The 27,807-nt window shown below is 40.4% G+C and overlaps 1 protein-coding gene across 21 annotated transcripts in view; it reads left to right on the top strand.

Moving 5' to 3' along the window:
• The window catches only part of rims1b (regulating synaptic membrane exocytosis 1b), a 107,700-nt gene that overhangs the window by 46,905 nt on the left and 32,988 nt on the right, over positions 1-27,807 (top strand). For 12 of the 21 annotated variants that reach the window (XM_047365035.1, XM_047365048.1, XM_047365041.1 and 9 more), the window contains 16 exons: positions 1,715-2,007; positions 2,741-3,627; positions 6,652-6,692; positions 6,853-6,963; positions 8,340-8,439; positions 10,078-10,201; positions 10,643-10,689; positions 14,042-14,157; positions 14,231-14,361; positions 14,490-14,661; positions 18,003-18,156; positions 18,313-18,369; positions 19,758-19,911; positions 24,189-24,305; positions 24,668-24,730; positions 25,102-25,179. In XM_047365035.1, the coding sequence (XP_047220991.1) occupies positions 1,715-2,007; positions 2,741-3,627; positions 6,652-6,692; positions 6,853-6,963; positions 8,340-8,439; positions 10,078-10,201; positions 10,643-10,689; positions 14,042-14,157; positions 14,231-14,361; positions 14,490-14,661; positions 18,003-18,156; positions 18,313-18,369; positions 19,758-19,911; positions 24,189-24,305; positions 24,668-24,730; positions 25,102-25,179 (2,645 nt within the window). The remainder of the gene's footprint in view (positions 1-1,714; positions 2,008-2,740; positions 3,628-6,651; positions 6,693-6,852; positions 6,964-8,339; positions 8,440-10,077; positions 10,202-10,642; positions 10,690-14,041; positions 14,158-14,230; positions 14,362-14,489; positions 14,662-18,002; positions 18,157-18,312; positions 18,370-19,757; positions 19,912-24,188; positions 24,306-24,667; positions 24,731-25,101; positions 25,180-27,807) is intronic. The other 9 variants (XM_047365050.1, XM_047365045.1, XM_047365039.1 and 6 more) reach the window with 4 other exon arrangements.

The following is a 27,807-nucleotide window of genomic DNA, read 5'->3' as shown; positions in this document are numbered from 1 at the left end:
TTGCAGAGTATGAGTAGAACATCAAAAATTGCTTTAGATCATTGGTTTTCAGGTACAAAACGTTCCCCTTGTGGGATTTGAACCAACTTATGGTTGGTAGGAAATGAAGAGTTGCAGATTCTCACTTTTTCAAGCACAAAATGATCAAAACAATTAAGGTCCGAAATGAAAAAGGGACTAAATGACCAGTACCTACAGACATGTACTAAATGTTCCAAAATGTTCATGTGTTGTGCAGATTTTGCACTTTTCTCACAGATTTACAATCAATAAGACCAGCTCTAGGTTTAAAGGAGTAGTGCACCTGGACGGTACTGAATCAGGACATTCGCACTGAAAGGTGGACAGTTTACAGAGCATAGAAATATCAGTGAAATACAAATTGCCAGCTATTGTGTTTTTGATACATTAGTTTTTTTAAGAAACACTCAGTAATCCAAAATAGAATTTACTCTTTGTTGCTTTGAATTAATTTCTATGTTGGGTTTTCAACTAAACATCTGTTGAACCTACCTTTTATATTGCAAAGTTTATTTATTTTCTTTTTACCAAATTTGCTGAAATTCTTATAGTTACTGAAGCCTTTACAACCTCTGTTCTGAATGTTTGCTCTGACAGGAAGAGTGGCATTTTTAAGAATGAATGTTAATAAACATTTTTAAAATGAAACATCATCTGTCATGAACTGCTCTTCAGTTATTGTTCCTGGGTCTATATAATAGTAGGTTTTACGTTTTTTTTATGTTGCAAAGTTAATCTCATGTATATACCAAACCACTTATATGTATTGCATTTCTCCCATTGATATATATTACTGGGTTGGACATGACTATCGCATGACACACACGCGCCATTGCTTTGCATTGAGTCAGGGCTGCTGCAGAAGCAGCGTCAGAAGCCAGCAAAACTGGTTCTTTTTAAAGGCCATTAAAGTTCTGTGTTGAATGACATGTCAGTTTGACTTGAATGTAAACAATATATAATTGACATGAAATGTAATTTTCGTAGTAGAGTTTATGACAGGTACACGGAATCTAAATTCCTGGAGATTTTAGTATCTTTTAGTATCTTTCCACTTTCTGTTTGTTAACCATATTCTAAAATTTGCGATGTCCTTGTAAAAACTTAACGTTTGTTTTATTAAGTTTATTTTAGCCGCCTTAGGTTCCTCAAAGTGGAATTAAGCGAGTTCTTCTGCAAAGACTATGCTAACATTTTCAGTCTAAGCCACTAGCATTTATGTCTTACCTGCTTCCTTATGAATAAATATTAATTTCCTGCACTTTTCTGCATTGGCAGCCAGTGCTTTATTCTTTTTTATCCTCTCCCTCTCTGCTCCTCCTTTCCTATGTGGCTGTCTCTGTGTGTTTCTGCACTGCTGTGACAGACAACTTCAGAAAAAGAAAGGAGGGTGCCAGGGGGTGTCTGTCTTTAGTCTTGAGCCACATTTTATAAAAATCGGATAAGAAAATAGGGCGCAATGGCAGTTTTTTGACAGATGCATGCTCATCCCGCATTGAAACAGCATGGTTTTGTTGACCTGACTCAATCCATAGCAAAGGCGCCTGCGTGCGCACCTTACTATCTATAGCGGCTAATAGGTGATGTCCAATCCAGTAATATATATCAATGATTTCTCCTGTGGCGTGAGACTACTTATTTCTTTCTACTGAAATGGTCCTGTAAAACGTGTTTTTCCTTTTAACCCCTTCAGGTAATGTGGGTTTGCAACCTGTGCCGTAAGCAACAGGAGATTCTCACCAAATCAGGAGAATGGTTTTCAGGGTCAGGAGTGCGGCCCGGGACCCTGGGCACCTCCTTGAAAGACCCAGCCATAGGAGGTGAGGGTCAGCGTGACAGGAAGCTCCTCCGCTCCAGATCCCAAGCTCCGCCATCTAGCACAAACGCAGGACCACTGGACGAGACGCAGTCGGCCAGAGTCATCACTGCCAAGGCTGGCAACACCATGCCTGGCTCTCGCTCCCAAAGTGAACCACCAAAAGAGAAGTAAGACATACAACTAAAAAATGTGACTCAATATGTCTTCATCATTATACTTAATATCCAGCCCAAACCATTTTTCATTTTGACAATAAGAGCACAAGAAAAATAGTTCAGTAATGCCTTGTGATGCAATGGCATTAGACATTGACCTAGGCCTTTGTTACAATTTGCCTAGATTAGTACAGTGGAGTCCTCAATGGGAAGTCTTACAAAGCACTGGTCAAACTTTAGTATATGCAAAACACAGCTGCTAGGTTACTAATATTTAGAAGATCATTCTTCTCACCTACAAAACCCTCAGCCCTAGGCCTTCAAGACCTTCATTCATGGGTTTCTTGCAGAAACCCTCTTATTTTTGGGGGACGAGCCTTCCATCCTCACCTTCTGAAACATAGCAATGCCATATCACTGAGCTCTTAAGTAGCTCCTCAAAACTCATCTCTTTAATAAGGTCTTCAACTCTGTACTACTCATGCTTTTTAAAGTGTCATTGGTTTTCTTTAATACTATAAATCTAATAAATTATTATGACTAATATTATTATTATAATCCATGTGACAGATTCTGTAAAAAAGCTTCTCTTATTCTTGTATATCTTAACTGGTTAATAATTGTTATTCCATTGCAAAGCTTTGTTAGGCATGGAAAGATCAAGTAAAATAGGATCTAATTAATTATTATTAGAAGTCTGTGTTTAGAATAAATGAGCTAAAGAGTATTTTCTCTTCTGACCCAGAAAAAGGCCGGTATCCCTCCATGAACAAAATGGGAGAGGAGGGATGGGTGGAGGCAGTGGTCGCAGACCTCCTGGCAAGCTTCAGTCTCAGTCATCCTTGGATGAACGTGTGAGCACTGGAGACAGAGGAGAGCGACAGTTAAGAGACGGACGGCGATTGGAGAAGATCCATTCTCAAGATTATGAGGATGGCGAGGAGAACCTGAAACATTCAGGCATGCACCGCAGACGTCCAGAGGATGAGGAACAGAGAGAGAGGCAGCGCCGTGAAGAGGAGTTCCAGAATCGTTATCGGAGTGACCCCAACCTGGCGCGATATCCAGTAAAACCGCAAAAAGAGGAGCAGGAGATGCGAATGCACGCTAAGGTGTCCAAGGTGCGGCACGAGCGGCGGCACAGTGATCTTGCGATCAATGAGGTTGGGTTGGGACCAGGTGAAGGAGGAGGAGGGGGAGGTCATGTACCTCCAAACCGTCTAGCTAGGAGGAGTGGAGGTGGTGAAGGAGACCGCAAGAACCTCCTTGAGAACCACCGAGCCTTCACTGGTGACAGGACCATGGGGACGGGTGGCGGACCTCCACCTACAGGAGGTGGAGGGAAATCAGGGCCCCAGACTGGAGGGCCAGTGCTTAATGATCATGGCTCAAACAACTCCCGCCCGGACACTGGCACAACACGGGACAAAGGTGGGGATCACTTGCTGAGGAAAGACTCTCAGAGCTCGGATCAGTCTGATTCTTTGCGGCCGCCCCCTCCACGGGCATACAAAGGCAAGCGCGGAATCAACAAGAGGCAGATGTCCATCAGCAGCTCAGAAGAAGAGGGCGGGTCCACCCCCGAGTACACCAGTTGTGAGGACGTGGACATGGAAAGTGTCAGCGAGAAAGGTCAGTCAGACAGATGTGCTCAGTCCAATAACTTACTAATCTAAATCTCTCTGGACTTGCATGCCATCCTTTCCTTTTTGGCTTTCATTGGACAGTTGTTGTAATAGTTATTTTCTGAATCTGACCTTTTCTCTCTTAACCCTTTTTCTCAACTTTTACAGTGTGGCAGCTAACTCGGTTAACCCTGATAATTTCTTTGTTTAGTGCATTCAAACTAAACTTGAGCCTTCTACTTGCTATCTTCTCATCATGTCCAAGCCATGCCCAAACACACTATTGTGCATTCTGTGCTTGTGAAACTAGAATCAATGGGGTAATTGGTTAGATGGATATTTCTAATCTGATCTGCAGCGAATGCAGACAACACTGATTGATTGGGCAAAATGTCAGACACATTTTTCAACCTATGACAGAGTTGTTAGCCAAAAGAAAGGTGATGCATCAAGACAGGGTAATTGAGATGCTTCTTAGATTTAATAAAACAAGAAAAACACTTACCGGAACAATGAATGTGGTGAAATAAATAGAATTTCTGAAATGTGAGATTCTAACCTCTGAGACTGTTACAGTGTCAGGACTTTCAGTGTTTGGACAGTAAAAGTAAACGACAAGTGATACAGATGTTGCAAATACCCAGCCCAGTGTGCATTACTATATCTGCATGTCATCTACACCTCGGTGATGCGGATATACTCTGCTGCTCTGAGAACAGCTCTCATTTATTCGAAGAGTCCCAATGATTTAGGCCAGCAGATTTGTGGAATTAGGTCACTGGCTTGCTGGCTACGTAATGCTCAGCAAACGTCCAGCTGCCACAGCCAAGCATGGACCACCGTCTGAAATCAAGCCCGGCTGTGGCTACAGGCTGCATACTGCACTCTCAAGGTTGCTAAGACAAGACCTGCAGGAATAGTTGCTTTCAAGGGCCAGCAGGTAGAGTTAGCTGTGCCCAATTAGCTAATCACTCTCATCGGTGACAGAAACGGGCTGTTTTAATCCAGATTACTACAACTCTACTAATGGGTAAATAGTGTAGATTTGGATTATTAGCTGTTTTAAATACTCATTAGCACGCGGGCACCTAATGAGGACGTGTGTTTTAAATGTCTCTTGTGTTTTTATAAGAGCTTAAAAAGTTTTTGTAAAGTTTCTTCTGATCAAAAATGATTATTGAATTCTTCTTTTTTGACGAAACTATATCAGTTGTTATGATTTTGATGCTGGTGGCAATGCATTGCCGTTGTCTTGGCACCAGAGCATAGCATAGGTCTTAATGTCAAATAAGCAAATTTACAAAATAAATGGTAAATTCACTGAACCTATACAGTGCTTTACTGCTCATACCAACCACTCCAAGAGATTTTTCACTGGATCCACATTCACAGACGCACTCACCTTCATACACCAATACACAGATTGATTGGGTTAAGTGCCTTGCCCAAGGGGGGTTAGAATCGAGCCCACAACCTTTGATTTTAAATGACTACTCTTCACTTTAAGCCACAGTCACTCTGTCAAAGTGTGAGACAAGTTAAAGGTAAAAGTCTAGATTTGATTGCATTCCAGTTAAAGATTAACAGGGCAAAAAAGAGGAGTGTTGTGGTAAAATAAATCACAATTCAATGGAAATAAAATAAATTAGACATGAAACCATGAATTGTATTTTTGTGCATTAAATTATAAGTAAAAATATAAGAGATATCATACATCATCAAAATACATTTACTCTATTTGTTCTCACATTCATCACTGAATCTTTAGGCATCAAACTTTGTGATCTCTAAATTGTTTGACTAAACCCAGTGGATGTGCAAATTACTTCATGATTGTTAAGTGATTGTAAAAACGTCTACAGTTAAACCCACAATTGTTCATACTTTTGGCTGATTTAGATTTAGAATAATTTTCTCTAAACCGAGCAGTCAGTTTGTGATAGGAAATGAATCTCTCAAAACATAATAAAAAAAATTAAAAGCAGAATAAATTTTGGAAATAATTAATTTATCTGTTTAAATTCACATGTTAATAAAATTGCATGATGAAAATTATTTACATCTTTTCAGTAATCAGTGGAAAAATCGTGATTGGCATTAAAGCAATGAAACCCTTCTTATCGTTGCTGACCAGTTTTATGTATGTTTCCACTGGTGATGAGCTCCAAGTCCATGAGGTTGGAAGGACCGCTTGCCATCACCCTGTGTTTACCCTATGTTTTATCAGATGCAAAGTCAGGACTCTGACTGGGCCGCTCCAGAATGCTTGTATTACTTCCAGTCAGAAGAAACTTGTAGGTGAAATTCAAAGATTACATTAAAGCCAAATCTGCCACGGTTGGGAATCATTTTGGGCCTGACAGTAGCTGTAATTGGCTTATGCCCTAGCTTACACTCTACTGCCAATAACCTGAGTATTTGAGCATTTCTGATACACCTGACAGCTGCAGATTCATCACAGGAGAAATCCAGGAAGATGATATTCACAGGGCTGCATGCTGTGTCCATGAATGTGGGTTTGCTGAAGCAGGTGCATGGCAGCTCCAACTCTGAGGAGATAAGCGAACTGCAGTGGGTCTTTAAATGTGCTTGTTTGCTTGCTTGGGTAGAAGAAGTTTCCCTAGGACCTCCAGGATGTTAGATGTGATGGCCACAGGTCTAGGTAAGTGTCAAGGACTGGGATTTCTTAGGCACAGGAACAATGAAAGATACAGAGCAATGTGTTTGGCTGGGGGTAGGAGAGGATGCTGAGCCTGTTCCTGAATTGAATCTGTTCAGTCCTTGGGCAAGGCACTTCACCCTCCTTGCCTGCTGATGGTGGTCAGAGGGCCTGGTGGCACTGATTGTATGGCAGCCTCAATTCTGTCAGTCTGCAAGGACAGCTGTGGTTACAATGAAGCTTATCACTGTCGGTGTGTGAATGTGTGAATGAATGGGTGGATGACTGATGACAATCATTCACCAATGGATGACAACCTAAGGCAAAAACAGGATTAATAATCTCTGCTTTTCCTGCTCTCTGTCCTGACAGGAGATCTGGACTGTCATCCTTTAGATCCTACGGTGTGGCATGTAAGTATAAAAGGGTTTAACGAGCCAATACTGTGAGTGTAAACTTATATTATGCTTATGATCTGAACATCAAAGTTAAATTTATTTAGAACCACGTTTTGTCGAGAGGTTTACACATCATATTTCACACCCTAACTCTCCTGTGCTGTTTTCCCCGCAGCATCCAGTTACGTGGCAGCCATCCAAAGAGGGCGACCACCTGATTGGGCGCATCACGTTAAGCAAGAGGTCGGCCATGCCCCGCGAGGCTGGCTCACTGCTGGGCCTAAAAGTAAGAGCACAACCTCTTTTCCTCTTTCAGAGAAGACTGTGTCCTTAAACTAAATGTAAAAATGTACTGTATATCCTGTGGAGCCAATGTAATCATTGTTAAAACTGAACAGTGGAGTTTGGTGTGAGACGGGCTTGCACATTAGGTCAATATTTAAAAAGTGGAATGTTACTTGTACCTATAGTTCAGCCCAAAAGTATTCAAGAATAGATTAAAGATTATGGTCAGATTAAGGGTGATGATCAAAATATCAGTGGGAACATGTAATATTATAAGAAGAATTTAATTCCTGTGATGCAAATAAAGATTTTCCATTGATTTATTGAGAAGGGTATACATAGTTTTCAACATTACTTTTTTATTAAAACAAAAATAAAAACATAAAGATTATTTGTTTGAAAATTGATGTTCTTTTGACATTGCTTTATTATATTTTGAGATATCCCAGTTTCAAAATAAAACAAACTTCTTAGTTAAATGAAAATTATTTTAAATCCATATTTGCCAGGAGTATGAATATTTTGGACTTAACTTTATTTATTTTTTATGAATCAAGTAGAAAATAATCCTTGAACAGTGAAGCTCCAAACTCAATACTTCATGGTTTATGTACAAGACATCTTTTGCCATTGTTAAGGTACAAGGTGTTCTTTAAATGCAGTTAACTAATGACTGTGTTGGCATACATGTGGACATCATAATCATTGTCCTTAAATATGAGACTTACTGATCAACACCTTACCCAACGACACCCTATTGAGCAACAGAAGCCTCACATTTGACCTGATTTAGGCATGAGTCAATGCTAGACTTTTAGACAACCCTGATTTGCATTTTTTTTAATTCATATTTAGCGCCATCTGAAGCAACACCAAATCTGTGAACCATGTCTTTGATTGTTTATTTTGCTGTGTGTTTCTTGTCTTGTGGTGAGGTTTGACAAGGACTTGTGTTCTTGGTGTTAATCTACAACTGTTGATGCATTGTGTTGTTTATTTCATCTCTTCTTAATGTTTCTCTTTTTTTTTTCTCCCTCAAATTTCCTGGGACTGAACATGGAAATCAGACTAATGGCTAAATTTGGCACATCTAATAGTTTTAAACGTGTTTTTGAGTAGCTTTTAAAAAAATTCATAAGTTATCCTGACCAACTGAATTGCTGCGTAGTACAGAGGCTGAAAGCATCTGCAGAACCTCTGATGAAATAGTTCAAGTTCTACTGTTTGCTTAATAATAAACAGCAGTATGGAAAAAAGAGTTGTTATTTGGCAAGAGTGACAAAGTGAAATTGAGGAAAGATTAGCGAGCCTGCAGACCTGGTTAAGGAGTGGCCTAAACTGCCCTGTTGTGCACATTCTCATCCTATCTGTGTGCAGGTTGTTGGAGGAAAGATTACGGAGTCTGGGAGACTTGGGGCCTTCATCACCAAAGTCAAAAAAGGGAGCCTGGCAGATGTTGTGGGACATCTGCGTGCAGGTAAAGATCGGTTTTACACATTTCTTTTTTCCAAGAATATCTTTTACATAAGCAGACTTAGTTGTCTCCAGTAAGAGTTTTGTCAAGCCGACAGTAAACCTAATAGTTATTGGATGAAACAAAATGCTGCTAAAAAATTGCCAAATGTTTTCAATTATTGGGCCAATTTATTTGTCATGATTTACACATTCTTGATACATTAACTTTGACTAATACCCTGTATTTTAGAAGCTGGAGAATATAGCAGAAAGATTGCTATTACAAAATTAATATCACAAATGTTATTTAAAAATGCTATTTCTTATTCAACAAGATATACTGTCGCCACACACCTATGTATACTATTACTATCTTCATGGGCTGACCTAATTTCTAGTTATTTTTATGAAGTCTTAGTGACATATTTTGTTGAAACACCGTTATATGCACTGTATAGCATCTGTCTTTTTAACTAAAGTTTAATAGCACTTGGTTTTAGGAGATGGATTAAGAACATCCGTTCTACGCCATGAACTTTTGAAATAAAATGTACAGCTTTGCACTGTAACTAAAACTTAGATTAGAAGACAAATGACATCAGTTAAGTGTGCTGTTACTGTACCTAGACTGAGGGCTTACATCTGCCTCACAGCAGACTGATAGAAATCTTTCTTTGTTTTAAGGGTCTAATCATTTCTCATACAATTAACATTTATCTAATATTTGCAAATGTCTGTTATTTGACATGGGATTGGTGGCCAAATTAGAGTTTGCTCTGTAGTAATTAAAAAAAGGGAAATTAAACACCAACAATAGGTTAGCAGTAGGAGGGCTTCTGAAAAGCTCAGCATCAAATCTTTACACGAAAATATTTAGAGCCTCTCAAAAGGATTTATATCATTGGAAGTTTATCGCATTTTTCCTTAAAAAATATCCCAAAGCATGCTGTCACCACTACATTTCACCGTGGTGGGGTGTGTTCAATGTGATGTGCAGTGTGGTAGACCAAACACTTTAATGTTTAGCACATCTAACCAGAGGGAAGTCTTCATCATTTGTATCCCCCAAATGGTTTGTGGTGAACTGCAGGTGGAACTTTCTTACCATTTCTTTCTACAGTGGCTTTCTTCTTTCAGCTTTTTTATGAAGGCCAGATTTGTGAAGTGAAAAGCTGATTGCTGACCTGAAAACAGATTTTCCCATCTGAGCTGTGGATCTCTGCATTTCCTCCAGAGTTACCATGGGCCTTTTGGCTGGCTTTCTAATTAATGTGTTGGTATGTTTGCAGTTGTGCCATACTCTTTCCATTTTCAGATGATGGATTGAACAGAGCTCTGTGAGACGTTTAAAGCTTGTGATCTTGTTTATGAACTAACCTTGTAATAAATATGCTAAGATTAAATTACTCACAGGTTGACTAATTATAGTGACCTTCAAATGTAACTGGTTCAACAAATGGTAATTAGGTGTATCAGATTATAAAGCGGTGAATACATATGCACGACCCATTTTTCCTTATACAACAACTTTTGCATAAAACTCCTTTGTAAACCGCTTTTATGATCTTAATCTCTTTGTCTTATAGTACACCTTTACACCTGATAAACAAATTCAGATATAACCTCAGGGTGAATCATCTGATGGTTATCTGATTTCCAGGTGACGAGGTCTTACAGTGGAATGGGAAGTCATTGCCAGGAGCAACTAAGAAAGAAGTGTACAACATCATCCTTGAATCCAAAGCTGAACCTCAAGTGGAGATCGTAGTTTCAAGGCCAATAGGGTAAGGCTAATGTTATCAATTTGTAGTTAGTCCATTTAAAGTGAAAAAGGAACTGTATGGGTTTTATTCTGACAGATACCTTTGATATTTTTCTTCTTGTATAAAAGCTCCATCAGTCGAATAGTGTCGAAAAACCTTTTGAGAAAAGTCTGTAGAGCATATCAGTAAGTAGATTTAATGGGTGGAGCCCCTTTGCCGTGTGTCTTCCCTGAAATCCTAATGGTCCAACAGAAAAATCCTCCTTTCCAGATGTTCTTTTTTCAATCTCCTACCTACAGTGTTACCTAAGCCTGTTTTTATGGATGACCTTTTCATTCTTCACCATTCAAGTGTTTGCTACTAATCATTTTGCAAAAAGGAACACTTAAATATGCTAATAAAAACAATGAACAATATAGTGTATGTGAATTTGAATGTATTCTGACTAGTTACCCTTTACAGAGACATCCCGAGAATCCCAGGGTCCCCTCATCCTCCACTAGAGTCCAGTAAGTGTTTCTTACATTTTCTTTTAACTGTTTGTTGCTGTCAGCCATAATTAGAGAGCAGTGCAATATATGGAGAAGCCAGCCTAGAAACACAATTCAGATTTCTGATTGTGTAAGAAAAAGAAACAAGACTTCTAACAGTGTGAGTAGCAACTTGCAGAACAAAGAAATAATTTTGAATTAATATAAAAGATTTCTGTTTAAATTGCCCACACAGCCACAAACTTCAACCTACTCACACAATTGTTTGTACTTTTGTAGGACAATGTGTACACTTCCAGGCAATTTCTCTATTGATGCAAGAATTAGCGTTTTCTGTCAAATCTAGCCACAGCGCAGTTAAGTCATTCAATTCAACTCAATTCAAAAATACTTTATTAATCCCAAAGGGAAATTAAATATTGTTGTAGCTCATATTATGCAGGTTTCTTCAAAGAGCCATTTGTAGATGCTGATGGTTGTGGGCAGGAAGGATCTCCTGTAGTGCTCCATCTTACAGCAGATCTGAAGAAGCCTCTGACTGAAGACACTCTGTTGTTGTAGGACAGTCTCATGAAGAGGATGCTCAGGGTTCTCCATAATGTTCTTCATTTTATGAAGAATCCATCTTTCCACAATGATCTCCAGAGGTTCCAGAGGAGTCCCCAGAACAGAGCCAGCCTTCTTTATCACCTTGTTGAGCTTTTTTAAGTCCCTGGCTCTGATGCTGCTTCCCCAGTCATAGTCATAGATTTCAGCTCAAAGACTGTCATGTTAATTGATCTGCAATCTACTTTGTTTTGATTTGAAAGGTTTACAAATAAAAGCATAAATAGGCAACAGGCACCAGGCTTGGCTGCAACTCCTGGTTCAAAAATGTTTCTGACAGTAGCGATGGCTTTTTAACTGCGCACAGTTGATCACAGGTGATTTCATGTGTTTTTATAAGAAAAACAGAGTTTCTTGTGGAAATCACTATACAGGTCCTTCTCAAAATATTAGCATATTGTGATAAAGTTCATTATTTTCCATAATGTAATGATGAAAATTTAACATTCATATATTTTAGATTCATTGCACACTAACTGAAATATTTCAGGTCTTTTATTGTCTTAATACGGATGATTTTGGCATACAGCTCATGAAAACCCAAAATTCCTATCTCACAAAATTAGCATATCATTAAAAGGGTCTCTAAACGAGCTATGAACCTAATCATCTGAATCAACGAGTTAACTCTAAACACCTGCAAAAGATTCCTGAGGCCTTTAAAACTCCCAGCCTGGTTCATCACTCAAAACCCCAATCATGGGTAAGACTGCCGACCTGACTGCTGTCCAGAAGGCCACTATTGACACCCTCAAGCAAGAGGGTAAGACACAGAAAGAAATTTCTGAACGAATAGGCTGTTCCCAGAGTGCTGTATCAAGGCACCTCAGTGGGAAGTCTGTGGGAAGGAAAAAGTGTGGCAGAAAACGCTGCACAACGAGAAGAGGTGACCGGACCCTGAGGAAGATTGTGGAGAAGGGCCGATTCCAGACCTTGGGGGACCTGCGGAAGCAGTGGACTGAGTCTGGAGTAGAAACATCCAGAGCCACCGTGCACAGGCGTGTGCAGGAAATGGGCTACAGGTGCCGCATTCCCCAGACCTGGGCTACAGAGAAGCAGCACTGGACTGTTGCTCAGTGGTCCAAAGTACTTTTTTCGGATGAAAGCAAATTCTGCATGTCATTCGGAAATCAAGGTGCCAGAGTCTGGAGGAAGACTGGGGAGAAGGAAATGCCAAAATGCCAGAAGTCCAGTGTCAAGTACCCACAGTCAGTGATGGTCTGGGGTGCCGTGTCAGCTGCTGGTGTTGGTCTACTGTGTTTTATCAAGGGCAGGGTCAATGCAGCTAGTTATCAGGAGATTTTGGAGCACTTCATGCTTCCATCTGCTGAAAAGCTTTATGGAGATGAAGATTTCATTTTTCAGCACGACCTGGCACCTGCTCACAGTGCCAAAACCACTGGTAAATGGTTTACTGACCATGGTATCACTGTGCTCAATTGGCCTGCCAACTCTCCTGACCTGAACCCCATAGAGAATCTGTGGGATATTGTGAAGAGAACGTTGAGAGACTCAAGACCCAACACTCTGGATGAGCTAAAGGCCGCTATCGAAGCATCCTGGGTCTCCATAAGACCTCAGCAGTGCCACAGGCTGATTGCCTCCATGCCACGCCGCATTGAAGAAGTCATTTCTGCAAAAGGATTCCCAACCAAGTATTGAGTGCATAACTGTACATGATTATTTGAAGGTTGACGTTTTTTGTATTAAAAACACTTTTCTTTTATTGGTCTGATGAAATATGCTAATTTTGTGAAATAGGAATTTTGGGTTTTCATGAGCTGTATGCCACAATCATCCGTATTAAGACAATAAAAGACCTGAAATATTTCCGTTAGTGTGCAATGAATCTAAAATATATGAATGTTAAATTTTCATCATGACATTATAGAAAATAATGAACTTTATCACAATATGCTAATATTTTGAGAAGGACCTGTAATAACCTGCATCGCACTGCATGTACTAAATGTGTCCCTGGAAGGGGCAGTTTAAACATGGACTTTCATTGTAATGTTCACAAATTACCTTCAAAACAGGAGACTTCTCTTTTAAAAGTAATATAACAATTAACAAAGAATGCAAATTTCTAATGAACTTAAATTAAAAATGAAAGAGGGAATTTTTTTGGGCCTTCACAATAAAGCTAACAAAATAATACTATACTCAAAAGTAATAATACACTAATACACAATAAACACTTAATCTTATTGACTATTACTAGAGGTTTCAAATACCTAATTGAGGCAAAAAGAAGCATTTTTAAAATAAAATGTAATGATTCTGAATATTTCATAATTTTGCAATAATCACAACTATCTTCCATGTCACTAAGAAAACTGAACTTGTGGTCTGAACAAGATTATGTTAGTCTTTCAATATAAAACCCACCCACACTCTTCAAATTACAATTCTACATCATTTAAAGATTTGTTTATTGCAAAACTAGGCTCTGTCTTACTAATAGACCTAAACAAGATTTAAACAAAATGTTCCTTTCAAAATAAAGCCCAATTTACTCTTAAAAATGAAAGCCTTCCTTTTTCATGGGTCACTTCCTATAATCGTAGTTTCCAGGAAACTACTAGGTTTTAAAGGTCAAGGGGTATAAAAAGCAAATAATTGGGATTATTGTTGGATGTTATGCGCCAAAAGGCATGGAGGGACCTTTAGAATTTCTCTAGAAAATGTTCTAGTTCTCTGTTCACTTCATTTTCTAGTCCCATGATACTTCACAAGAACCTTTGTTTTTGTCATCTCTCAGCGGGTTCGAGTTCCTTTGAATCCCAGAAGATGGATCGTCCCTCTATATCAGTGATGTCCCCAACAAGCCCTGGTACCCTTCGAGACCTTCCTCTGGTGCTGCCTGGACAACTCTCTGTAAGTAAAGAAGAAAGTGTTTGGTCTTAATTTTGTTGCTAGCGGAGAGTAACTACTTTTCAACATCTTTTAGGTGAAGCTGTGGTATGACAAAGTGGGTCACCAGTTGATTGTCAACGTCCTTCAAGCCATAGACCTACCACCTCGACCAGACGGCCGACCTCGAAATCCATACGTCAAAATGTATTTTCTGCCTGATAGGAGGTAAGCAGGTTAAATGCGTTTTCTGTAACTTAATCACTCCGCCTCACATGTATTGGTTAACAGCACCATCACCCATGGCTGTTATTTTGTAATACATTTAAAAGGTATTTTGCTCATCTGGGTTTCAGCGACAAGAGTAAACGACGGACTAAAACAGTGAAGAAGAGCTCTGAGCCAAAGTGGAACCAGACTTTCATATATTCCCATGTTCACCGGCGTGACTTTAGAGAGCGCATGCTGGAGATCACCGTCTGGGATCAGCCCCGAGTGCAGGAGGAAGAGAGTGAATTTCTGGGCGAGGTTGGCTACACCTCAAACATATGATATAATCATATAATACATATAATTCATATAATAGATAACATAAAGGTTTAACAGAATAACACATTAACTGATGGCTGTGTTTAACTGATAATATAAGTTCAGCTCTATTTACAGTACAGACCAAAAGTTTGGACACACCTTCTCATTCAAAGAGTTTTCTTTATTTTCATGACTATGAATATTGTAGCTTCACACTGAAGTCATCAAAACTATGAATTAACACATGTGGAATTATATACTGAACAAAAAAGTGTGAAACAACTGAAAATGTCTTATATTCTAGGTTCTTCAAAGTAGCCACCTTTTGCTTTGATTACTGCTCCGCACACTCTTGGAATTCTGTTGATGAGCTTCAAGAGGTAGTCACCTGAAATGGTTTTCCAACAGTCTTGAAGGAGTTCCCAGAGATGCTTAGCACTTGTTGGCCCTTTTGCCTTCACTCTGCGGTCCAGCTCACCCCACACCATCTCGATTGGGTTCAGGTCCAGTGACTGTGGAGGCCAGGTCATCTGGCGCAGCACCCCATCACTCTCCTTCTTGGTCAAATAGCCCTTACACAACCTGGAGGTGTGTTTGGGGTCATTGTCCTTTTGAAAAATAAATGATGGTCCAACTAAACGCAACCTGGATGGAATAGCATGCCGCTGCAAGATGCTGTGGTAGCCATGCTGGTTCAGTATGCCTTCAATTTTGAATAAATCCCCAACAGTGTCACCAGCAAAGCACCCCCACACCATCACACCTCCTCCTCCATGCTTCACGGTGGGAACCAGGCATGTAGAGTCCATCTGTTCACCTCTTCTGCACCGCACAAAGATACGGTGGTTGGAACCAAAGATCTCAAACTTGGACTCTTCAGACCAAAGCACAGATTTCCACTGGTCTAATGTCCATTCCTTGTGTTCTTTAGCCCAAACAAGTCTCTTCTGCTTGTTGCCTGTCCTCAGCAGTGGTTTCCTAGCAGCTATTTTACCATGAAGGCCTGATTCACACAGTCTCCTCTTAACAGTTGGTCTAGAGATGTGTCTGCTGCTAGAACTCTGTGTGACATGGACCTGTTCTCTAATCTGAGCTGCTGTTAACCTGCGATTTCTGAGGCTGGTGACTCGGATGAACTTATCGTCCGCAGCAGAGGTGACTCTTGGTCTTCCTTTCCTGAGGCGGTCCTCATGTGAGCCAGTTTCTTTGTAGCGCTTGATGGTTTTTGCGACTGCACTTGGGGACACTTTCAAAGTTTTCCCAATTGTTCGGACTGACTGACCTTCATTTCTTAAAGTAATGATGGCCACTCGTTTTTCTTTACTTAGCTACTTTTTTCTTGCCATAATACAAATTCCAACAGTCTATTCAGTAGGACTATCAGCTGTGTACTGTATCCACCTCCTGCACAACACAACTGATGGTCCCAACCCCATTTATAAGGCTTGAAATCCCACTTATTAAACCTGACAGGGCACACCTGTAAAGTGAAAACCATTTCAGGTGACTACCTCTTGAAGCTCATCAACAGAATGCCAAGAGTGTGCGGAGCAGTAATCAAAGCAAAAGGTGGCTACTTTGAAGAACCTAGAATATAAGACATATTTTCAGTTGTTTCACACTTTTTTGTTCAGTATATGATTCCACATGTATTAATTCATAGTTTTGATGACTTCAGTGTGAAGCTACAATATTCATAGTCATGAAAATAAAGAAAACTCTTTGAATGAGAAGGTGTGTCCAAACCTTTGGTCTGTACTGTATATTGAATGAGATTGAAAACGGAATATTGAGATTATCTGCTGGAGATAGGCACCAGCTCCCCCATGATTCACTATGGAATAAGCGTGGAAAATGAATGAATGAATGAACGAATGAATGAATGGATGAGTTTAAATACTGAATTCAAATTACACTGTGGTTAGAAGACTGAACTTTTGACTCATAGAAATGCTTAGATTTTTATATGTAAATCTAGTATTGGTCTTGGTCATTGAGTTTTCTAGTTTCTTCTAAAAGGTAAATTATCATTAAAACCTCAACAATCATTGGCACATTCTCTATAAAGGCTGTTTTTATCCGTCCCTTATGTATGAACAGCTTTATTGTCGTGAAAACACTTCAGCATTGAATGAGTCTGCCTCCATTGTGCTTTACTGTGTCAATAACAATAACTAGTGATACATTTGTAAACTTTTCAAATTAGATAATGACATCCTTATGTTCTTCAAGTAATTTTTAAAATGTAATAGCCCAACATAGCTTTACTACCTTAAAGGTTGATTATTAGCATTTATCTTTACAGTAGGTAAGAAGGTCTGTTAGACTGACAATTGCCCAATATTGATTGACGGTTAGGTTAAGAAGTGTCTTAATGGCCTGAATCGTTCAGGCCATCTTAAGCAAGAATTTTAGTACATAGAGTAGCTTCATGTTCAAACTGAGGCTTTTCAGCTTGTAGAATAATGAACCTTTCTGCTTTTTGGACCTCCTCTTGGATTGACCCAAAGCTGTAGAGAAGAATTTCTGCCATTGTTCTGATGTGTGTTTTATGTAGAAGTGTACAGAAAGTTGCTTGATTTAGGCTTTTTTAAATGACAGGCTTTTTTGAGTATGTATACAGGTGGATATAATAATTACCTTTAAGCCATAATCATCAAAATCAGCAGAAATAACCACTTCAAATATATCACTCAGTATGCAATGAATGTATATTATACGAGTTTTAACTTTTGAACTTAGGTGTTTAAAAGTATTCTGACACATTGAGATACACTTTATACACACTGGTGTGTGTATAATTGCAGCCCTTGAAACAAATTTATTTCAGTTAAGGGAGCAAAGAGGGTCTTCAGGGCTACGTTGGAGTCAAAGGATGATATAAGAGAAAATACACATGGATCACAGCTGGAATTTAAAGTCAAATCCCTAACAGCATTTTTTAGATATTATTATATTTTTAAGTTCTATGGGTTTTGGTTCTTCATCTTTTGGCGCCTGGAGTTTCTGCCTTGCATAGAAAACGTGCTCAATAAACACACTTGGCTTGACGTGTCAGCACAGTGCAAAACATGAGAATAGGTGTCAATAGTTTTGCAGGTAATATGAGGGATCAACACTTCTTCTATTTTTACATTTTACCAAGATTATTTGTTTTTGTGGGTCATTTATTTAGCAAATAGCCCATGCTCCAGAGGTTTTTACCACAGCAGGTAAAAAAGGTTAAGATTTTAATTTTTCCACCATTTTGACAACATTAAAACAAAGACAAAGTTGATCGCTCCCAGCTCTTATTCTCCAGCAGTCTCATTATCGTTCCTCCATCTCTATCCTGTCAGATCCTAATAGAACTTGAGACGGCCTTATTGGACGATACTCCCCACTGGTATAAACTTCAGACTCATGACGTGTCCTCCATACCCCTGCCTCAGCCTTCTCCATACCTTCCACGCCGACACGTCCACGGAGACAGTCCAAGCAAGAAACTACAGAGTACGTCCTTCAGCACACAGTGTTCTTCTAAGACACGTCATTGGACCTGTAATGTGTTTAGTCTGCTCCAGATAACCTCTCCCTCTGAAATATCTCCTTTATGTCACAAGTTCCCAGCCTTACCCTGTCTTACCCTGTTTGTGTGTGTGTATGCAGGGTCTCATCGCATCATTGATACAGAGTTTGATGATGGTTTGATAGGTGGGACTAAAGGTGGGTGGGGGACATGATTACTGAGTTTTTCCTTGTAGTAGCTTGTAGTTGTCCAGCACTTGGTGAGAAGCTTCTTCTTGCATTCTTTCTCCCTCCCACCCCCCATATAAAGAAGTAAAACATTTAATTTGCATAATATTAAAATGCTATTTTATTTTCTATTCATCATATTCTGCTGTAAAGCAGCACTGTCCACAGTGATCTTTACCCCTTTAGTTTGTACTGACCTTTTCAGAAGCTGCATTGAGCTGTTTCTCCTCCTCTGCTGGACTATAGACTTACTGAAGCACTGAGTGCATGTTAGACTGCAGAGCTGCTTTGTTCTCTGTCATTTCACTTACTCTCAATCCCCTGCATGCTTTTAGTCCTACTAGCTTGATGCACTTTTTATGGGAGACAACTTGCAGAAAAGAGGATTATTTCTTTTTTTCCATATATATTTTTTACTTTTTTTTAAATCCTTTTTTGACCAGCAAAAATGGTCCAGTGTCTTCACGGTTTGCCTGTTTCTGCAGTGGCTTTAGTTCTTACCAATCTAATGTGCACCCAATTACTGAGTCCTACATGTTCAGGGTCAATTTTGGCTTTTTTAGATGCCAGATCCATGTGGGTTATGACAAAAGGAGCAGTAGTATGCTTCTTGCTAGTATGAAGTGAATTGCAGACCCAAACACAATTCCACTTTCAACCAGAGGTTGACAAACACTGAATAAAAAGCTGTTATGTGACATAAAAAAGATGAAGGGAGATAAATCCAATGTCAACGGAAAAACACAAGGAACTGAAAGTAAACAAGGGACCATAAAGACTTGGGAGAGTGATTACTGAATGATTCCAGATGTCATAATTCTAGGACAACTGAAATTATTTACTCAATAAAATAAATACAATAAAAAAAACTGCTCAAAATATACTATGAACCACAATAAAACAGGAACACGCTAAAAAAACTACCTCAACCCAGTCTCATACCAAATTGTTGCCCTTTGTTTAATTTAGCGCATACAGAAAAATACAGTTCTCCGTCGTTAAATGTTTGATTATTAGTTCATCTGGCACTGAAAGCGCATACAAAATGCATTTTTTAAATTGCTAGTCTGACAGAGACACTGCAGAAACAGTCAGACAGTTTATTTGCTTGTAAAACATCCTGATTTGATGTTTTACACTGAGCAAGAGATTTGCATCAGTAGTAGTAGTAGTAGTAGTAGTAGGAGTGAGTCGAAAAATTCTCTTAACTGATGCATAATTTTTAATTAAATAAACGTCTTTGCTTTGGGTGTGTTAACTTTTTTCTTGATTGTGAATTTATGTTTGCATTCATATAAATCTCAAAACTGAGCTGAATGATTTTTCTGTTGCCATGTCTGTCCATTTTGTGTGTGTAGGTGGCGAGCGTAACTCCCGTGAGAGAGATCGGGGCAGTACGTTGGCTGTCCCAGAGCAGCAGCGCCCCATCCAGCACCGCTCCCGTTCAGTGTCTCCTCACAGGGAGGACACCTGCAGGGCTCGGTCTCGACCCCCACATGTGCCCATGCAAAGGTCAGCTTGCCCTGACAGCATCTCTCATTACTTTTACCTCTGCATATATGTCAGACTTAGAACAACCATCCATTTCATGAAAAACATAATGCATCTTCATTTAAAACCTCCTTAATGTTAGCTTTCTTCACTTCAACCTTTTGCTATTTCAAATTTAGGTAGTTCTTAATTGCCAGTGCCTTTAGTGGCTAGCTCTATTATATTCCCCTTTATAGCCATTATGGTGTTGTTGTCATAACTAACTAATTTTGATCAATTCATATAAAATGTATGGTTAATTGCTCACCTTTTCTTAAGCTGCATTGTGCTGAACTGTATCTGCATCTTCTTCTAAGTGCAACTCTAATTTAAAGTCCTAAATATTGCTCAAATGACATTTTTTCCATATTAGGCCAGCGCATGTCAGAAAATCAGTAGTTATTTAGATGTTTGAAGGTCCTGAAAACTGATTTATACGTGTTTATTACTATTCTTGCACTCTGACCTGTGTTACGATTCTTAAGTGAAAAACACATTTACTGCTCTGTTCATTCAGAAGTTTAACACACTCATTTATTTATTTACTACATTTTACCTCATCCATTATGATGTAATTTATATGTTACATTTGAATACATTTTCTATTTAGAAATGCGAAAAATGTCTTAAATGTGGATTTAGAAAACAGTTTTCCAATATTATTAAACATTCTCCAGCTCAGAGCGAGGAGAAGAAAACCCTCCAAGCTCTATTTAGTGCGATATATAGTGAAGGTGGTGGACAATATGAAGACAGGGATAAACAGGTGTTAACAAAGTCATAACTAACACAAAAAACACTTGGTTTAATTAAGTAATTCAGCATCAGCAGGTTTTTCTTAGCGCATAAATGCCTATTTATATTTCTAAAGGGGCAAATCTGACATTTGAAATAATTTGAGGCAGCATCTAGAAGATTATTTTAAGGTAAGTTAAATGTTAATTGATGATAACTGTTGATAAATATTAAAAGATTGAAAGATAATTATCAAATGATGTGTATTAATGAGCAAAAGTGTATTTCCGTCATGACAGACTTGAGATTTAACTCTGAATTTAGGCAAAAGCCTTGAGACTTGACTTAGATTTGCCCCTCAAAGACTTGAGACTAGAAAGGGAAAAAATTACTGGTGAACATCTCTGGTTTAGATCAAACCATATTCATCTATTAGAATGGTCCAGTCAAAGCCCAGACCTAAACCTTATTGAGAGACTTTGGCGAGAAATTGATGTTCACTATCCATCCAATCTGACTGAGGTTGAAAGATTTTTGCAGAGACGAATGGGCAGAAATGTACACGTCTACATGCTCAAACCTAGTAGTGAGATAGATTTTTATTCACAAAACATTTAGAAACTGTTTTTTTTCTGTCAAAATTATGCGTTATTTTTATTTGTTTATCACATAAAATCTCAAAAAAATATGTTAAAGTTTATAGTTGTAATGTGACTAAATGTAAAAAGGTCTGAGTGGTATACACAGTTTTGCAAGCTACTGTACCAAATACTCCAAGATTTGTTCTCTGAAACTTTATTTGTATACGTTTTTTTTATCTGCAGTCCTTAGTTATTTTTTGTCTGAATCTAATGTTTATGAGACGTGTCAAAACGTTTAAATATAATTTTCGTTCTCAACATCATCTTTTGCTTTCTCCGGAACCGGTTGCAGCGGCAGCAGACTCAGTAGAGACACCCAGACTTATCTCTCTCCAGACACCTCCTCCAGCTCCTCCGGGGGAAGGCCAAGGCATTCTCAGGCCAGCCGATGCCCGAGGAACTCTACTCCGAGTTCCTCTCGGATGGCCGAGCTTCTCACCCTATCTCTAAGGGAGTGCCCGGTCACCCTACGGAGGAAGCTCATTTCAGCCACTTGTATTCGGGATCTCGTTCTTTTGGTCATGACCCAAAGTTCATGGCCATAGGTGAGTGTAGGAATGTAGACCGACCGGTAAATCGAGAGCTTCGCTTTTCAGCTCAGCTCTCTCTTCACCACAACCAACCGGCACAGCGTCCTCATTACTGCGGCAGCCGCACCGATCCATCTGTCGATCTCCCACTCCATTCTCCCCTCACTCGTGAACAAGACCCCAAGATACTTGAACTCCTCAACTTGAGGCAGGAACTCCCCTCCAACCTGAAGAGGACAAGCCACCCTTTTCCGGTCGAGAATCCATGGCCATGGGCTTGGAGGGTCTCATCCTCAGCCCACCCGCTTCATACTCTGCTGCGAACCTCCCCAGTGCATACTTTAGGTCCTGGCTAGAGGGGGCCAGCAGGACCATGTCATCTGCAAAAAGAAGAGACAAAATCCACTAGTACCCAAACCGAACCCCCTTCGATCCTTGGCTCCGACTAGAAATCCTGTCCATAAAAGTTATGCACAGGACCGGTGACAAAGGGCAGCCCTGCTGGAGTCCAGCATGCACCGGGAACATGTCCGACTTAGTGCCGGCAATGCAGACCAAACTCCTGCTCCGCTTGTACAGAGACCGGATGGCCCATGATAAAGGGCCCCCAAATCTGTACTCCTGGAGCACCCTCCGCAGGGCCCCATAAGGGGCACAGACGAATACCTTCTCCAGGTCCACAAACCAAATGTGGACCAGTTGGGCTCCCATGAACCCTCGAGTACCCTACAGAGGGGGTAGAGCTGATCCAGTGTTCCACGGCCGGGACGAAAACCACACTGCTCCTCCTGAAGCTGAGGTTTGACTATCGACTGGACTCTCCTCTCCAATAGCCTGGCATTGGCCTTACCAGGGAGGCTGAGGAGTGTGATCCCCATATAGTTGGAACACACCTCCGGTCACCCTTCCGTGAAGGGGGACCACCACCCCAATTTGCAAGTCCAAAGGCACTGTCCCCGACCGCCACGCAATGTTGAAGAGGCGTGTCAACCATGACAGCCCCACAACATCCAGAGACTTTACGTACTTGGGGTGAATCTCATCCACCCCCGAAGCCACGCCACCGTGGAGCTTTTTAACCAGTTCGGTGACTTCAACCTGGGTGTTGAAAGAGTCCAACCCAGGGTCCTCAGTCTCTGCTTCCATCAGGGAAGGCGTGGCAGCAGGAGTGAGGAGATCCTGAAAGTACTCCTTCCACCACCCGATAATGTCCCCAGTCGAGATCAGCAGCTACCTACCTCCAATGTAAACAGTGTTGGCAATGCACTGCTTCTCTCTCCTGAGGTGCCGGGCAGTTTCCCAGAATCACTTAGAGGCCAACCGGTAGTACTTCCCCATAGCCTCACCCAACTCCTCCCAGGCCCGGGTTTTTGCCTCTGCCACAGCCCAGGCCGTGGCATGCTTGGCCTCACAGTACCCGTCAGCAACCTCAGGAGTCCCACAAGCCAACCACAGCCGATAGGACTCCTTCAGCTTGACAGCATCCCCTACTCCCAGTGTCCACCACCGGGTTTGGGGATTGCCCCGGCAACAGGCACCGCAGACCTTATGGCCACAGCTGCGGGCGGCAGCATTGACAATAGGACTCGGACTCTGTCTCCAACCTCCCCTGCAATTTGGTCAAAGCTCTCACAGAGGTCGGAGTTGAATACATCCCTGGTCGAGGGCTCCGTCAGACGTTCTCAGCAGACCCTCACTATATGCTTGGACCTGCCAAGTCTGTCCAGCTTTCTCCTCTTCCAGCAGATCCAGTAGGCCAAAAAAACAGTGAGAGACCTGTCCCCGACCCAAAGGTCGCAGGGATGCAATCCTCTCATCCACCAGGGTAAACCCCAACATGAGACGGCTTAGTTGGGGGGCAACATGCAAACCCACTCCAGCCTGCCACCTCTCCCCGCGGGCCACTCCAGGGTAGAAGAGAGTCCAATCTCTCCTGAGGAGCTCGATTCCAAAGCCCAAAGGCTAGCCTGCCTATTTCTAGTCGATATCTTTTGACCTAATTCCCCCCCAGTGAGGTAACATTCCACGTACCTAGAGCCAGTCTAAGCATCCGGAGACCAGGTTGCCGAGGTCTCCATCTTCGTCCGCTACCCGATCCTCTTTGCACGGGTTCCTCATGGTTCCCCCTGCAGGTGGTGGGCCCATTGGGGGATGGACTGGCCGGATCCCGCGAGGAGCAACCCAGCCACTAGGCGCTCTCTGACGAGTCCTGACCCGAGGCCTGGCTCCAGGGTGGGACCCTGGCTCCACCATACCGGACAACACCACATGCCTCGATTTAATTGTCCTCATGAATTGTCCTCATAAATACAATTTTCTTACATGTAAATGTAAATATTTTTATTTTCTTCAGGAGTTTGGATGAGATTCATCATAACCGCCACCACTCACGTTCCCCGTCACATTACCACGAGTCCTCCCTGGAGCACCAGCGCTCCGGTGACTCCGACTTTGAGTATTCAGAGGACAGGTAACTTAATATTGTAATGTCTTGATACATCATGATGAAGAAATTTCTAAAGCAGTCTTCTATCAGTGACTTTGGTTACAACATTTAAAGCTATGAAGCCCTAAAATATTTAGGGGTTAGTAATGTTTTGTGAAGGTTGCATCTTACTTTGCTTAATTGTTTTTGTGTTTAATCTGATTTCACCAAACTAATTCTACTAATTCTACTAACTGTGTTTGTTATAGATATAATTATAATATGAGAATTATTTTCCTGCTTTCTACCATTCATAAATCCACTTTGCTCATTTGCATTGCCATCCTGTTCTTTTATGTTTTCCCGGGCCATTTTCATTTGTTCACCCATCGTCATGGCACTGACAGTGAGGTCCTGGAGATGCACAGATCAATTCGAGGTGGCAGTGCTGAGTGCCTACACACCAACAGGTATAACCATCATTCAGCTGTTTTAATGGTCACCATCATACTTTAACAACTACATCTTAACAGATGTTTTTTGGTGTAAAAGGAATGTGTTAAATGTTTTTTATTTACTGCACCATCAAGCGATTTTGCATTTATGCCAAGAAGCTGCAGTACACTTTGGATTTGTTTAGGTTTCCACTACTGCCTCATAAAAATGCACAAAATCCATTGATCAATATATAAGTGGGTTAGAAGCCTACCCAGTTCCTGACCTCAAAGAACACATAGCTTTGTTCATCATTTCCCTGCGTTTTCTCTGAGATATTTTCTCTATTTTCCGCTTTTTTTCTTGTCTTGCTTTCAATGTGCATGGTTCCTACTCATTCAACCAGGAGCATAGGTAGATACTGCAACACGCTCCCCCCAAAAATGCCCCTTTTAGTAAATGGTATCCATAAAGACATTTACAGGTAAGCGTTTTATGCTCAAAAGGCTGTCTTGTCTTTCCTTCTTTACTCTGTGCTTGTCTTGTTTTTCAAATATTCATTCATGAAATTGGTGGATCGTTTTTGGTTGTACAGCTAACCTCCCACTGTTGTGTGCGTTGTGGTCACGTTGTTGAAGAAGAAGGTCTGGGTTAATTCACCCCATCACCATTTTGTACACCTGTTTCATACCTGTGTTTCCCCTTCATCTCTTCAATTTCAATGTTGTAAACAAATCATCTTGTGCCCCTTTACTAAAGCATTGTAGATTAGCTTATCTCTTGGAATATATGTATTTTAATGAGTCTAGAAATCTTTTTATATATACATGTATTTTCACAAGATCTAATGCACCCAGTTTCCACTGATTCTGATTCTGATCCCCATTTGATCCCCATATGAACACTCAATACGAAACATCTTATGGGAAGGAGCTCTCAAAAGTGACAAAAGTATGAATTGGAATATGGGTGAAATGATTTGTGTTAAGTTGTGTTCAGATGCCACTTAAGGTAAATTTGGGTCACTTTTTCAATTCTGGTCATTTTACAGGTTTTATTTCATAATCACCATTTGACAAAGTCAATAAATGCCAGTAGTGACGGTCTTTGTAATGTTGCAAATGTACTTGCCATTAATCTTGGAAGACAAAAAAAGTATGGAATAATGGAGAAATATGTAGGACTATCAGGGAAAGCATTGAAGTGTTAAAAACAGTTATTTAAGGAAGACATGGTGGTTTTTAAAGAAATCTGAAAATTAATGGACCAGACACATAGCAGTTCCCAGACAACAAGTGTTGCCAGAATTATGAGTCCTTAGGCTACTGAAATTTTGTACTTCAACATGGAAAACTAGTTGTTGTCAGTGAAGCACACAAGCAGTTTGTTTCTTAACCAGCTAGCTGGTTAAGAAACATTAACTAAGAAACATATATTTTAACTATTGACGAGTGCTATCAGACACAAGCTATTAATTTGAAAGTATTTAGCTCATCTGTAAGCTATGTAGAAGTCAGGCAACATTCAACCACATCTACCTAAATAATAATAATAATAAAAATAAATTATGTAAATGTCTATCTTTTTCTTGCAAATGTATGTGGATGGGATAGGACACTATTTTCAAGCAGTTTAATTTTCAAGATTACATCCCCAGCTCATGTTTTTAAGAAGTGTTATAAGTATACGTAGACCTCGATCCAACGGCAGCGGCTTGAGTAAGAAAGCCCACACATTTCTTCCACAGTCACCTCTTCCAGTTCTTCTGGGAGAACCCAATCATTCCCAGGCCAGCCGAGAGACATAGTCGCTCCAGCGTTTCCTGGCTCTTGCTCGGGGTCTCCTTCCTGTTGGACATGCCCAGAATATCTCCATAGGGAGACATCCAGGGAGCATCCTTACCAGATGCCCGAAGCACCTTAAATAGCTCCTCTCATTGTGGAGGAGCAGCAGCTCTACTCCATCCTGTCCGTTCTTTTGGCACTAGTGCTGCTGTTTCTCCTTCTTCTTCTTTTCTTCTTCTGCTGGCGGTTCGCAACAAATTCAGAGGTGCATACTGCCACCTACTGTACATCATTGTATAACTCCACCCACTATATTCTGAGCCTGAGATCACGTGACACCAAGTTGATGATGTAAATTCTTATTCTCAAAGAAAAGAAATCGTATTCACAAACTGTTAAAGCATATTGTATTCATAAAGAATAAACCACAACTGTAAACTTGAACTTTATGTTTGTAATTTCTTGAAGCTGTAACATTTTAGTCTGTATTCTTATAGAGAAAATATACAATACCTCTTTTGGATTTTACTTATGCACAATTATTGACTAATATGCACACATTTCCGTCTTTACATACACATTGTTTTTGACAGCGTTCTTACCCTATACTTTTCACCTTGGAACTCTCCCACACAAGTTTGGACAAGTTTCTTTCTCACTGTTAAATCATAAACACTAACTTTATTCCAGTTTTATTTTGAAGTATTTGTGTGCTTCCACCAGTGCGCTTGAGAAGTATTAAGTTACAGACCAAAAGCGAGAAGGAAGACAATCTCGTGAACCAATATGCAGGATAGAGCTTCCGGTGGGCCCAAGGGTGTGTCATTGCTTTGTGGTTGGATGGTGGGTATCTTCACCTCCCACCTCCCAACCTGGGAGAGCAAGTTCAGTCTGTGGTGAGCAAAGGTCGGAGAACCCAGTTTTAGATGTTGTTTAGGGTTTTTGTGACCTCCTGCATGAGTTGGCAATGTGCTCTTAGAATACTTTTGTGAGGCCTCCCAATCCTGGGAAAGTTCCCAACTGTTCCATGTTTTCACAATTTTTCCGATAGTGGCTCGCATTGCATCTGGCAAAGGCTTATAAATAACATTGTAACTTTTTGTAGATAGATTCCAGTTTCTTTCTTTGTCATTTGTTTCTGAATTGCTTCAGATCAAGGACATATGTTGCATTCTGTGAGCCTACCTCCGACAGGTTCGGTTTCTGGATTTTTTGATTGTGTATATCTGGATAGTAATCATAGGGAGCCCCGTAAAGGTACATTGAATGAAAAACTTATTAAAAAGCTATCTTGTTCGCACCAGATACTTTTACATGCGCAGCAGGTA

The sequence above is a fragment of the Girardinichthys multiradiatus genome, chromosome 5 (assembly GCF_021462225.1).
Source record: "Girardinichthys multiradiatus isolate DD_20200921_A chromosome 5, DD_fGirMul_XY1, whole genome shotgun sequence".
NCBI lineage: Eukaryota > Metazoa > Chordata > Actinopteri > Cyprinodontiformes > Goodeidae > Girardinichthys > Girardinichthys multiradiatus.
Note: the sequence above shows the minus strand (reverse complement) of the source record. Positions and strands in the feature narration are given on the sequence as shown.